Source organism: Equus asinus, chromosome 2 (genome assembly GCF_041296235.1).
Source record: "Equus asinus isolate D_3611 breed Donkey chromosome 2, EquAss-T2T_v2, whole genome shotgun sequence".
Lineage (NCBI taxonomy): Eukaryota > Metazoa > Chordata > Mammalia > Perissodactyla > Equidae > Equus > Equus asinus.
The window spans coordinates 121498887-121513632 of NC_091791.1; the positions used below are offsets into that span (position 1 = coordinate 121498887).

General features: G+C 48.2%; 1 protein-coding gene across 4 annotated transcripts in view; it reads right to left on the minus strand.

The window, feature by feature from the left end:
• FAH (fumarylacetoacetate hydrolase) overlaps positions 1 to 13857 on the minus strand; it is a 35413-nt gene extending 21556 nt beyond the window's left edge. The window contains exons 1-6 of one of the 4 annotated variants that reach the window (XM_070497189.1): positions 13588 to 13827; positions 13041 to 13168; positions 9198 to 9308; positions 7905 to 8026; positions 7346 to 7395; positions 3186 to 3276 (exon numbers count right to left, since the gene is read on the minus strand). In XM_070497189.1, coding sequence (XP_070353290.1) covers positions 3186 to 3276; positions 7346 to 7395; positions 7905 to 8008 — 245 coding nt within the window. In that variant the 5' untranslated portion in view covers positions 8009 to 8026; positions 9198 to 9308; positions 13041 to 13168; positions 13588 to 13827. Of the gene's footprint in view, positions 1 to 3185; positions 3277 to 7345; positions 7396 to 7904; positions 8027 to 9197; positions 9309 to 13040; positions 13169 to 13587 lie in introns of all 4 variants that reach the window. The other 3 variants (XM_014852374.3, XM_070497184.1, XM_070497192.1) reach the window with 3 other exon arrangements.
• Positions 13858 to 14746: the final 889 nt, after the last annotated feature.

Consider the following 14746-nt stretch of genomic DNA (forward strand, 5'->3'; position numbering starts at 1 on the left):
ATGGATTATAGATTGAAACTTTTACAAAGTAAGGCTATAACAAGTACTAGGGGAAAAAACCAAGAAAGAACACTTGGGATGGAGAAAGACTAAGCAGGACATAAAAGTAAATGTCATAAAGAAAATGATTGACATGTTCGACTTTATAAAAATTTAAAACTTCTGTATTAAGAAAAACAGCAAACAAAGTAAAAAGATGACACCCTGGGAGAAAATATAAGCAATGCATTACAACAAAGGGTTAATTTCTATTAAATATAAAACACTCTTCCAATTAATGAGAGAGAAATGACTGCATAGAAACCTGGCAGAGAGTAGGCAAGAGGACCTGTGAAAGAATATCAAAAACCTAGTGATGGTTTTGCCCCTGGAAAAGGGAATCGGATGAGGGGACAGAGTAGCAGGGTCGTGCTTTGTTCCCACTGTTTACCTTTTGAAATAAAGGCATTTTGTAAATGCCTTTTGAATTCTAGACCATGTGCATGCACTGACACTTTTTGTTGCTTTTAGTTTTTAAGATGTTTGAAAATTTATTTTGCAATATTTACGGTATACAAAAAGATATAATAACACAAATAACCACACAGCACCAACAAGCTAAGGAAATATCTTTGCTAATCTGACGAACTGCCCCTTTCATCACCCTCCCTGATCCTTCCTTCTGCTTCCCTCTCTTTCCGCCCCTCACCCCAGAAGGAGTCACCATCTGGAATTTGGTATCCCTCATTCCTCCATATATCTATACACTGTTAGTATTGTGTAGCTTTTTTTGCATCTTTGTAGATAAACGGCAATTTACTATGCATTTGCCTTGTATTACCTATTCAAAATAATTTATTTTGCAAAAGACTGAGGTAGATTTAAGTTTATTTACACAGAGTTATGTCAATGATAAATCGAAGTGAAAACAGCAAATGCCAACATGGTCATGAGTATGTGCACATAACGGGCAGAGCAGTGGAGGCGACACGGCCAACTACGGTTTACAGTAAGCGCCTCGAGTGAGTGAGCCCTTCTCTCCCCCTTTCCTTCTCTTTATTGCATTGTTATAAAATACGCCTATAGACAATTACATTACACATAATTATTCAAACAACACAGAAGTTAGTCAGCTCTCCCCAGGCAGTCACTCTCCCGAGGCAAGCACAGCTGGTCTGGAGTCTATTATTTTGCACCTTTCTCTGTGTTCATACCAGCCTATGCAAATATGGTGTGTGTATGTGTCCACGTATGTGTGTAGATGCATGTATGAGCATGTGTGTGCCTGCATGTGTGTGCACACGTGTGTGTGTGTGTGTGTTAGGGTGAATAGCCCCCCAAAGATATCCAGGTCCTCATCCCTGGAACCGGTGGGTGTTACCTCCTACGGCAAAAGGGACTTTGAGGATGTGATTAAGTTAATGATCCTGAGATGGGGAGATCAGCCTGGATTATCCAGGTGGGCCCTAAATGGAATCAAAAGGATCTTTGTAAGAGGGAGGAAGAAGGTCAAAGGATGAAGTGGGAGACGTGATAACTGAAGCCAGAGGCTGGAGTTATTTGAGAAAGAGCTCATAAGCCAAGAAACATAGGAAGCCTCTAGAAGCCAACAAAGACAAGAAAATGGATTCTCTCCTGGAGCCTCCGGAAGGAGCCAGCCCTGCCAACCCCTTGACTTAAGCCCAGGGAGACCGATTCTGGACTTCCGGCCTCCAGAAATGGAAGAGAACATATTTGTGTTGTGTTAAGCCACCCAGTTTGTGGAAATTGGCTACAGCCACAACAGGAAACTAATATAGTGTGTACATGCATATATATTTTTTCTATCTTTTTATAAAAATGAGAACTTGCTTTACATAATACCTTCACTTAATATATCCTGCACACTCCTTTTGATCCTAAATCTTTCTTCAATAGCTACAAAGCATTTCATATTGTGAATAGACCACAATTTTTCAGTATTCCTCCACCAGTAAGCAGTCAGATTGCTTCCAGCTTAGGGCCGTCAGAAAGACTGCTAGTCAACATTGCTCTTGAATACAGACATTATTTCTGTAGGACAGACGCACGAAAGTGAGACTGTGGGCCAAAGGGTATGAATATTTTAAATTCTCAGTGTTTTACTTTCTGTATTTTCTGTTTGGGTTAATCACAATAAGCATATATTACCTTTCTAATAAAGGACATACACACAGAGCAAAAACGGCACAGCCGAGGCACCTTGCATCAAATGTCACAAGAGAAGGCCTGTTTGCCCTTACCCTGCAGAAGGAGATGGGCTGCAGCTCCCCCTGTTGGCTGGGAGCCTGCACAGGGCCAGAGTCTTGAATATCTGCCCACCTCCAGGCCCAGATTCAGCCCAGCCCTGTTCTGAAACCTTGGCCTTGTTGCTTAACTTCTCTGGGTCATAACCTGCTTTCTCTCCCCTTCTTCCTTTTGGTTGTAATAGGCATTTTCCCTCCTGGCACAGCCTATCTAAAACACTCACCGAAAGAGGAAAAAGCCTGTCCCCCAGCCCAGCTACAGCATGTGGCTGACAGCACCAAGCCTAGGGTGTGCACCTGCCACTGTGTTCTCAGTAACTGTCACATCCAGAGGATAGCACAGAAGAAAGGGGCAAGGATTTCAGGTCTATGTTCTTGGCTCAGGCAACGGCCCTGACCTCAACCTTCTTCTCTGAGTCTGTTTTCCCTCCTGTGAAATGGGGCTAGCAGTCATGGCCTTGGTGGCCTCACAGAACTACTATGATGATCAAATAAATGAATGTATGCCACATTTTGAGCAGACCACATTTTGAGAGATATACAGCACTGGGAAGCACACTTGAGGATTCTCATTCACCAGGAAATGCTAAGTGTAGAGAATGCTAGGATTTAAGATTTACAGATAGAATAATAATACATGGCTTACAAATGAAAGAATCTGGAAGAACCTTAGTGACTCAGGGGATCTAATTCCAATCTCTGTTCTCTAGAGGAAGGAGTTTAAGGGGCTTGTCCCATAATCCCACAGCAGGTCCAGCACCAAGCTGAGAAGACCAGAAGCTGAGGTCGCTCTGCCTTCAGAAGTTGTAACATCATGGTCATTACTGTTTTCCCCGCCAGTTTACTTTAACCTAAGAGGGACTTGGCAGTTCCTAGGACAACATGCTGCTGGAAACGGAAAGACAGACTTTGAATTTATCCATACGGTGGTCCAGGACATACCAATTTGGCACCAATGCATTTTCCTTGCCCCTGAACATGATTCCGACATTTGTAGCATGCTGCCAAGAGGAATAGAAGTCCGTGTAGTCACCTGCAGAGGAAAAATACGAGATCCCATCAGTGACCCCGATGCCTCAGGAAGGAGATGGCATGGTTCCAAAGATTGGGGCAAGAGAAACAAGGAGGAGGAAGCAACAGTGCAAGCTTCTCCTGCATCCCTGTCCTGGGGGTTTGGCAGGCAGGGGCCATGAGTGCACACCCAACAACATTCGCACTGTTCAAAGCTTGGCACCAAATGTAACACAAATGAGCCTCACTAAAGATTTGATTTTAGAACTCCCAACTGAGAAACACATAAGAAATAAGGAAACAAGACTTTCTGAAACAGACAGTGGAATCTGAATATGAAATGGCTGATACCTCTCCCCTTCCTAGGCTTCCCACTTCACCACATCCAACCTATGGGCTCCACTTATCACACCTTTGCTTTAGCTGTGCCTGCCACCTGGACTGGCTTCTCCCTTGCATCTGTGTGTCTGAATCCTGGCAACTCTTTGAGGTCCCCTCCTCCATGAAGCCACACGCCTACTCTCTCTAGCAGGATCTCTCCTCCTCCGAATCCCCTCATCTGATTCCTTCTTGGGGCAGTCTTCATGTCCCACTGGTGTTCCAGTTATGTGTGTGCGTATCTTGACTCCTTTGCTAAACTGTAGCCACTTCAGAGCAGCCCCAGCTCAGGCCTCATTTTGTTTGACTCTCTTTCAGTGCCAAGAACAAGGTCTCAATCACTGTCTTGATTATGAAGAACGAACTGAGAGGTATGCAGGCTGCAGGCACCATCTCCCATAAGGAAGTGAACTACTAAAATATGCAAGTTGGGACAGTTTGTCTGTTTATCCTCCTAAATCTCTCCTCCAAAAAAATGCAGGGCAAGCCATACCAACAGTCTAGAATAGCAATGGAAGCGGTGAAGGATGAAGAAAGAAGGAAAAGTATGGAGTCGAGTGGAGCAGGGAGCACCCTGAGCCTTAGTCGCTGCTTCCCATCTTCAGTCCCAAAGCACAGAGATAACAGCTGTGATACTTTTTAGAAGAATAAATCCATAACAAGAAAACAAGAAAGGGTGCCATCAGCTAATCAGAAATTATAAGAAATCCCTGAAAGACAACCGGCTTGCCAAAAAAAAATAGCAAGCCTCTTGATTGCTAAAGAGGGAAGAGTGTCTGAGACAGTGCAAGGAATTCAGCCCCCGCCCCGAACCCCTCCCTTTACCCAGCTTTTTCCAAGCAGCCAGCAGCAGCAGACTTCACCCAGGGGGAAGAGCCAGTGCAGAGAGCAGACACAATGCCTCCGGAGGGGGGCAGCCCTCAGAAGAAAGAGCAGCCCCACAGCCAGGAAACAAATACCAGAACTGCCCACCAGAAGCAAGTCCTGCACCTTTCCTGGGGGCTGGCTACAGGAAAAGCTGCATCCACAGACATGCAATGGAGGAGTTTTGCAGACAAATAAAGATGAGCACAAAACCCAGAATCACCAGGAGAGTCCTCACCGTAAGAGGTGCCAATTCAACTCAGGAAAGAAAGGAAACAGAATTAATGGAGAGACCAGAAGGAGCTAAAAAGAAGCACACTTTAATGTATTTAATAAAAAAAGGATGTTGCATCCATGAATCAAGAACAGGTCCTTTGTGAAAAAATCACCTTGTATCTTGAAAACGAAAAATGGAAAGTGACTAGATTGTGCCCATCTCAGACTCAGGGAGGGAGGTCCTAGGCTCCTGTCTGCCCTCCTCCCCAACTGGGTCAGCCCACCTCGGTTCCTGACATTTGATGCTGGACATATAGTCCCCTCAGCCCTCTTGTAGGATGGAAAGCATGTAAGACTCAGAAAATCATTTACAGACACCTAGAGAAAATGAAAAAAGATCCTGTGTTCTAGCCCCTCTCTTAAAAGCAGAAACATAAAAATGATTGGGTCTTATTTCATTAAATCATGGATCTGAGGGCCAGAAGGGGCCTGGTTTAAAACTACACCTTCAGGTAGATAATTCATATTGTTCTCATTTCATAGATGAAGTGAGGCCCAGAGACATTAAACAACTTGCCCAAACCTACATCTGAATTCTGACTCTGCTGTTTCCAGGCTGTGTGTGGCCTACGGAAGGTCTCTTTGCCAATCACAGGCATATCATCACAGTAAGGGAAATAAGATATCTAAAGTACTTATCACAGTGCCTGGCACATATACGAGGTCCAAAATACAATTCCTTCCTTTGCCCCCACTGGGAGTCATGCTGCAGTTCCAGGGCTATTTCAACTCAATTTCTCTTTTGAGAGGAGCAAAGCAGACTCAAAGATTGAATCTTTTTCAAATAACAAGCTTTCAAAAAATTACAAGAATGTGTCCTATAAACTACAAAGTGCAGTATAAGCATCTATCACTCCAGCATTTACTTCAGAACAACACAGGGCTGCATTTTGTAATAAGACCCACCTGCCCCGGCGGGAGCCCAGGGCAGAGCCAGCACAGCATTTCAGAGCATTCCTGCCAAACTAAAAAAAAAATGTTACAGTTTCTGCCTCTGTTGAAACATACACGTTTTCAATATATATGTACAAGTCTCTATCATGATCACTTAAAAGGGGTTGGAGAAGGTGGTGTCCAGGCCAGGCTGTGAGGCAGAGAGAGAGGAAAGCCCAGACCCTACCCTGGACGTGCTCACAGACTAGCTCAGGGGGCAGGGCATGTTATTCCAAAAGACTGAAAATGATGTGGTGACAATGTTGTGTACTTGACACCATTGAACCATACCATTAATATGGTACATTTTACAACTTACCACAATTTTTAAAAAAAATTTTAAAAACCTCCTTAACTATAAAGCTTGTTATTTAATTAAAAAATACACATATGAAAGAATAATATAAGGGAAAGAACGTAATATTGAGGGGCAATACCAGTTGAGATAGACACAAGAGACTTACATACAGCATGATTCCATTTGTATGCCATTTCTAGCAGAGGTAAACCTATGGGGATAGACAGTGGTTGCCTAGGGGTGGGAGCAGGAACTGACTGCAAACAGGCACGAGGGGACTTTTTAGGGTGATGAGTGTTTTAAAATGGGATTGTGGGGATGGCTGCACAATGTGTTGACTAAAGTTCATTAAACTGTATACTTACAATGGGCGCAATGTAGTATATGGAAATTCTATCTCAGTAAAGCTCTCTAAAAGGACGGATGGTTTAGAAAGAAGTTGAGAAAACGAAGAACACAGAGAAAGGAGATGGAAGGGGAGGAAGAAAGGAAAGGAGGAGCAAAGTCCTTCGTCAGGGAGCCAATTGATGCTGAGTAGAAGGCAAACGATTCTTGTCATACTTGGGTTTTGACCTGAGCTATGTGCTTCTGAGCACAGCATTTGAACTGTTTCTAATTCTCAAACCCTTAGACGAGAGTCAGCAAATACTGAACCTGGTGTCCTTGTCTTTTGGAAGTAGATTAGCTACAAGGAAGGCCTCCGGAGGCTGTTCTAGGATAAGGACCACAGAAACGGGGGCAGAAACAGCAGGAATGCCTACCAGGACCCTAGCCAGAAATCCTGTCTTCCCAAAGGGGCTGTCAGGACCAGCCAGCCTCTCAGCACACATGTGCCCAGGAAACCAAGCAGGCAAGCACCCCGGGGGCTGGTGGACAAGGAGGGAGGAGCCTTCTGCCTCAGCCTGATTCTGCCTCTCTCTGCTCCGGGCTAAGAGAGTTCGGACAACTCCAATTTCCTGACTGAAACTCCAAATAGACACACTGCCAAGGGCTCAAACTGCGGCTCTTGGGACCCTCTGGCCTCTTCAAAACTGCTGACTCATGGACTGAGCTGAGATCACTTTCCCCACAGTCTTTTGGGAAAAAAGAGTGATTTGCTGTGCAGGGAGGCATGTAGCCAACCGCAAATTTGAGCAGCCAGCAACTACCCTTGGTGAGAGGTCTGGCCTAAATTTAGACACGGCCTGAGTCAATGCCTGGGTCAGTGATTGGGAGGGGGTAACAGCTCCAGAACCCCTCCTCCGTCACCTCCCCCACCAGGAAGCAGGAACCAAGCCACCTGGCCAGCCATCCTAGCCCACTAAGCTGCTCCGTGCATGTCCTAGTATAGAGATGTACTCACCTATGGTGGCTGGAAGATGCATTGTGGCAGAAGCCTGGGGGGTGAACGCACTGAAACACAGAACCAGGGACTTCAAGGTCAAGCAAGCGGCAAAGCAGGGTCCCTGCCCTGGTTGCCCACCCGCAGGTTCAGCCCAAACCATCCCAGAATCCTGCTGACAATCTCCAGTGAAAGCTCCTGGCTGGCCTCGGGCCAGGGCTGGGCTGACTTGGGCCACACTAGGGAGGGTGTCCACCCACGAAATCTGAGATGCCTCTTCTCTGCCTCTATGTTTCACTCTAGGAAACGGGCTACATTACTCCTACTCTAGAAACCAGACAATGACACAGACGATGCTGATGAGGAATGGCTGAGAGAGTAAGGGAGTGGGCAAGTGGGCCTGACCTGGCCACTCCAGTCCAGGGACAGAGGTAATCCCAGTCAGCCCACAGCCCTCCCACCAATATGCAGCCAAGGCAGGGGCTGGATGAGGCCAAGGCAGCCAAGTAGTGACTCAGAGCAGCCCTGATGACCACAGTGTCCTCTTCTCCCCGCCCACCAACATCCACGTGCTCCTCACTGCTTCCGAAGCTCCGTGTCATCTCTGAGCCTGGCTTGGCTGGCAGACAGCAAGTTCTGCAAGAATCCTCTTGCCTCCTTCCAGGCAGCCTGACCCAGGCCCATGAAGCTGTTGAGAGTTGGCTAGGACCAAAACAGGAAGAAAGAAGACAATGCATGGGAAAGCCCTGGGCAGAACTCCTCCTGTCAATGGGAGAAAGGCTGGCCAGCAGGCCAGAGCCCCTGTCAATCATCTCCAGTTCAGTCAAACTGACAGACCTTTGCTCCTTAGTTCTGTCATCTGTTCATCAAATTGAGGAAAGGCATCACCTTTCCTGGTGGGGCTTCATTCCCTCATGGACTTGCAGACAATTGACAAAACCCAAGAGCTGCTATCTGAGAGAGCTCCCCGGTTAAGCTTGGCCAGGCCTGCAGCTGAAGGTGGCTGCGTTCCTCCAGTGGAGGCACACTCCAGTCTGCAGGGCTATCGTGGCCTAAAGCGATCCCCTTCAGATAAGTTAAGAAGAGGTTTCTTAGGCAGAGAGGCATGGCAGAAAAATCACCTGTGGATTCTAAAGGCCAGAGTTCCAGCCCCAGCTCTTCTAGCCATGTGACCTGGGAGAAGTGTGTCTCATTTCACTGCTCAGGTCCTAGTCTATCTAAAGAGGATTCCAATTCCTATGCCAGAAGGTTGCTGAGAGGACTTAAGGAGAAGATGTGTGTAAAGCTCCTGGCACATAGGAGGTGCTCAATAAATATCACTCTCCCTCCTGACCCAGGGAATGGGAAGACGCATATCAAAGCACCTGACCATTTGCAGGGAAGTCAATTCACGTCCATCCCACGTGGACGTGTACTTCAGGCTGACTCCTAAACGGTGGCAACAGAGATGACACTTGGGGCAAGCTGTCCATTCCTCCCAGGCTGTATCCAGGCTGGAGTGCCAGGCACATGCTCCTTCCCTCAGAGGGCCCAGCAGCTGCCTCATACAGTCAGACGATCAGAGTTTAATGAGGAAATTAACCAGTTCTTGGAGCCTTGTCTCAGAGAGGCTGGGAAAGGCCCAGGACTGCAGGGAGATTGACACTCTTTCACTCAGGAACCGCCCCCCACCCCCCAAGGTGTCCCAAGGCCACCTCCTGTCCTCGTAGACATCTTGTCTGTCTCAGAACAGCCCCAGCCTTATCCAAGTAAAGTCTCTGAGACCTCTGAAGGCACTACCTTTATCAGAAATGGAAGGCAAAGAGCTTTTTTTGGGTGGCATTTGCAACAAATGCCACTGAAATCTGGGGCAAGCCATGTCACAATGTCCTACCTGATCGAAGACATCCTGGTGTTTGGAGAGGACAGGCCCAGTGAAGAGGTCCTTAATGACACTGAGGTCCAGGATCTGGTCACCAATGGCCACACCAATCCTCGGTTTTGGCTGAAGGAAGACGGCATGGTCAGCACTAGGAAAACCCTTGGACCGGAATTGGCTGATTTGCACAGAAAGTCTGTCTATTTAAGAGCCCATGGGTCCCCCTTTAGATGGCCCTCTAGGGAGAAGGACTGAGGAATTGGATCCTTAGCATCATACCCTAATCCCGCTCCCTTTGCCTCCCAATGGGCTTAAATTGGCCCGTATTCTCTGCCCAGGCAGAACCTAGTGTTATCTCTGCCCCTAGGATGAGAAGGAAAAAGAATCTTTGTTTGCTGAATGGGAAATAAATCAAACACCCTTTGGAGTGGGGAAGGTGTAGGTGGCCTAGTCCAAGCCCTTATCCAGGCAAAGTCCCCAGCAAAGTTCCTCAGGTCTTGTTAAATGCCTCTTGTGATGAGAAGCTCACCACCTCACTGTAGCTGGATTATTTCTCAGACTTAACCTAGGCCTTCATTCAGGGCAATTCTTTTGCATAGCAGAGCAGAGAGGGCCTCGTGCACAGTGCTGAGGGCCAGGGGCTTGGATTAATGAGCTCTGCTGTGGCTCAAACAGAGCAGAGCTCAGGTCATGAGGGAGCACAAAGCCAGAATTCTCAGAACGTGCAGGGAAAGTTCCTTTCTGCATCATAAAATCCCAGCTTCAGTTCTGACTATGAAGATGTCTCAAATATTTGGCAAAGCCGAGCCTGTGCCCCCATGACCCTGAACTTTGCTCGTCAACAAGGAACCCGAGAGCTCGTCTGCAGACTTGACCTCTTGGGGCTCTGTCTTGAGCCTGCCTTCTAGCTCTCCTGAATGACCAGCTTTGCCATTTCAATTCCAGGGAGCTTAGATGTGGGATTAGTGACTGGCCTTCTCTCCATAGGCTGCTCATTTCTGCGGGCTGAGAGAAGATGGCCATCTCTCCATGCACATCAGCCCCTGTGACCAGGAGTAGACAGAGCCACACCTCCACCTTGCCCTGGGACCCCAGGCAGACCCTGCTCTAGGGGAGCCTGCCTGGAGAGTCTGGCCACTCACTTCCAGCTCTACTGCTCAGGGCCTCAGTCTCCCCCTCTGGAAAATGGCAACTGCTGTGAGGCACAAGGAACTGGGCCATCTGGACCCCAGAGCTGCTCACTCAAGGGATACGCCAGGCAGAGCCCGGGCTATTTTTCAGACCACAGCCCCCACACCAAGCAGAAGGCAGGAAGGAGCCACTGCCACTGAACAACCTCCAAGACCTAGTCACTAAAGTGGCTGCCTGCTTCCTCGGCTGCAAGCAAAGCCGAGAAATAAAGCCAAGAAGACGCCTTTGTGCTCCAAACGGTGACCTGAGGACCCCGAAAAATAGTCTGTCTGAGAGTGTGAGTCCCTCTACTTTAAATGTCGGAAGTTATTTTCTTCAGTGCTAGACGAGAAGGGGCTCCCGGCCGGCATCCAGCATTCCTGAGTTCCACCTGCTCTGTCACTCACCATCCTATCACTTTGGACAAGTCCCTGGCCCTCTCAGGGCCTCCGGTTCCCATGAACAACTTGAGTGAGACAAACTAGGAGAGATACCCCATTTGTCTAACTTTAAGAGAATAAATGTGCACTGCCTCAGTTCTATAACATTTGGTCACATCTGATAGAGAGTTGTCCAAAGGAAAGCTTTACCCAGCTCCAAGCTGGACAAAGAGGGAAAAGTATCAGGCTTGGATGGTGACAAATGTGGAGTACAACCCCAAATCTGCCTTACAGGCTGTCAGACCTGGAACAGGATTTTTAGCCTCTCTAAGCCTCAGTTTCCTCATCTGTAAAATGGGGACACTAACACAATGGCAGGTTTGTTGTGAGAATTCAATTAATCAACATCTGTAAATCCCTCATCACGAGGGTAGATATTTATTCAGACAAAACCATTCACGGAGCACCTGCTCCGGCCCGGCCACACATGAAGGCCACTACAGCGCTAGGGACAGGAAACAACCAGGTTCCCGGCAAAGGAAACGTAGGGTGTGGTGACAGATAACGACCATGGCTGGGGTGTGGGGTGGGGGGGGGGCCTTTGGTGAGCACGCTTAGTGGACATCTCTGAGGAGGTGACATTTAAGCTGAGTCCTGAAGAGTGAGAAGGAATCAGGTATGTATAGAGCAGAAGAAAGAGTATTCCAGACAGAAGGAACAACACATGCTAAGGTCCTGAGGCAGGAAACTGCTCTTAGAATATTCTAGAAACTGAAAGGCAGCCCCAGTGTGCCCAGAGAGGGCAGAGAGGCAAGAGGCAGAGGCAGGGCCAGATCACAGAAACTTTAACAACTTGGCAGTCAGCTACAGACTACCGCAGTCCCTATATTTCAGAAGTCATTGTCCCTGTCTTCACAGAGAGAGCCATTATACTTTCTACCAGTCCATGAGCAACCGAAGATGGAGGGAGGGTGTCTCTTGTGTCCTTGATCCCCAACTCCCAGCCCAGGGTCTGACCCAGAGATGGGGTTCACAAGCACTTGCTGAATAAAAAAAAATGAATAAAGTGATTGCTGGATTAATTCACTATTGTTCCACCCAAATTATAAAGGGCTGGCTGCCAGCATAGGGGACGGGGACGCTTTGCCTTGGCAACCAGACCAGCCTGAAGAGGCAGACACCACCCTTAGGATGTCCAATACCTGCAATGACAGATTCAGGCGAGGCCTGTTCTGCTTGAAGGCCCTGAGCTTCTGGAATGCCAACAGGGCCAACTCCCCACTCCCAGCACTTCCTTCGGCTGGCAGTAGGAAGGGACTCTCTCTCCCAGACCTCCCTAGTGGCTGTACCTAATTCTAATATGACACATTCTAATCACCCTCTAATACGAAAACAGCAGCGGCACCATGTCTGAAGGTCACTAGCCACACTCTAAGGGGCATTAATTCCAGATTCCTCTGGGAAAGCAAGCCAGAGCACCCCACCAGGCTCTCACAAGTGTTTTCATCTAATTGCTTTGTACTCCCAGGAAAGGTGAGGACACAAGTGCTGAGTGCAGAGTGTTAGAGTGCAAAGGGAGGGCTGCCAGCAGAGAGTGGTTGGTTAACACAGGTTAAGGTTTAACTTGTCTCTTATTTGTATCTGTGTCCCTCTAGGGAACTGAGTGTTAATTTTTTGTGTGCTTCCAACATCTGGTCAGGACTGGCAGTTGTGAAACCACACAGAGAGTCTGCTAAAACAAGGTCTTTTCTGGAGCCAGGCCCACAAAAGGCCAGCCAGTTAGGGCCAGTGATCAGCCATGGGGGCAGGGAACCCCCTCTCCGGGAAGGGGAGGACTGCCAGGAGCTCCATTTAGCAAACATTTCCTGAACACTGTTGGGTGCAAACAGATTCTGAGGTTCTGTGGTTTACAGAGCTGAGTGAGGAGTGCACCTTTAAAGTTGGGAGCAGAAATCTAAGCAAAAAATACCACGAACAAATCCAAGGAAATCTGCTTTCTCCATCCAGGGACCTTCTTATACATTTGTTGATAAATCCCCAATTTTCAAAGATTTCTTTTTACCAATCTGACTACTAAGTGAAAGTACTAAGTGAAAGTTCATCTCTCTGCCCAAAAGGGCTTCTTCTGATTAGCAAGGGAATGCCAGGGATCCCACACTAGGAACTGAAAGGATTTCAGCTGCAGGCAAAGAAACTTGCCATCTTAGATCCCATAGCTTTACTGCCAGCAAAATGTGCTCATCCCTCTAAGCTACTAAAAATACTAGGGTCAACTAATACTTCCCGGGTTCTAGGCTTAGGAGCTAACCTGAGAGATGAACCAGTCATAACGTGGTGTCTTGTGGGAAGGAAACACCCCAATAACTGTGGAGTAGGCAGAAAGATCGTGCACTTCAGAAACTCGTCGGTAACAATAATCGAATTTGCTCTGCTTGCCTGGAAGGGAGATTTACATATTTCATTTCATTTTGCACTTAATTCTCATACAAACCTGCAAAAATTAAGGCTGAGAGGTTCAATAACTTGCACGTTTAGGAAGGTACCGGGCGGTATTCAGACCCACACGTCCTCTCCACCATCGGCTCAAGAGAAAAATGGCCCCTGCCTCCGCCCCGCCCCCATCGCACTCCTCAGGGCGGGAATACGAGGCGAGGCTCCCCAGGCCCCAAATGACACCGGGGGTCTTCGCGAGAGGCGTCTAGCAGGAAAACGACGGGCCTGACATCCTACTCGGTCGGGTGCTGGCGAGAGGCGGCAGGGGTAGGCGAAGGCCCGAGGAGGGGGAAGGTGGAGTGGGGGCCCGGGGGAGGGGACGCCCTCCCTCCCCGCGCCCAAGGCCGAGCGCAGCTGCTCACGTTGCTTTTGGTGGAGAAGACGCCGTAGGGCAGGTTGTGGATGGGGAAGTCTGAATCCGCGGCCACCGGGACGAACGACATGCTGGCAGGCACGAAGCAGGGCGGCGGGCTACGGGCAGCGAGCGGGACTGGACTCGGCCGGGGCGGTGCGGCTGGATCGCGACCCCTGCAGACTCTGACCTTTCAGGCCCGCCCGTCTAGAGCTCTCTGGGCGACAGAGGAAGGACCCGGACCGCCCCCTCCGCGGACCCCGCCCCTCCGCGAGATCCCGCCCCTCCACAAGACCCGTCCGTCTTTGAGCGCCCTCTTCCCGGAATCCACCTCCCGGGAGACTGTCCAACTTCCACTGCAGGACCCTCGGTCCTACGGAGAGCACTCCCCAGCTTGGCATTTAAGGCTCTGCCCTGGGTGGACTCCAGCCTCTTTTTTTCCCGGCTGCGTGCCCTGCTTTTCAGCTTATCAGAATTTTTGTCGATTTCCTACACATAGCAGACACTGTCACCCCAGGCGCTACCTCCCGGGCTCGGAAGAATACTTCCAGTCGCATCCTTTCTGCCTTCATAAACCATGCTAATCCGTCAGCTATGACACTTCCACCCTATCGGTGAAAAGAACAATTGTACCTGTTTGGAAGGCTCAAATGAATGAGAATTAATCTTCTAATATGTATAACCCACCTGTTTATTCCACATTCCAGTGTTAAAATGACGTTGACAAGCTATTTGACCTTGGGCAAGTTACTTTATTTCTGCCAGCCTCAGCTTTCTTCTCTGTATAATGTTGTTGATAATAGTTCCTACTTCACAGAGTTGATAGGAGAGTTGAATTAATTGTGGATCGCTTGTGCCTGGCATACAGAAACTATATATGTTTGTGTGTAAAGAGAGAGGGAGGGAGAAAAGAGAGGGACGGAGAAAAAACGGAAGGAAGAGAGAGGGGGAGAACAAATTTACATCTTAATCCTCTTTCCAATGCACGTGGTTCTAACTAAATGGACGAAGATTTAAGATCCACCTCTGGCAGTAACTGTCTTTAGCCTTGGATAAGTTAAAGCTCCAGTTAGGAGTTTTCTCATCTGTGAAATAGAGGTAGTAATTAATAATACCTACTCAAGGATTCCTGTGATGGTCAAATAATGCCTGGCACGGAATTTGTGATC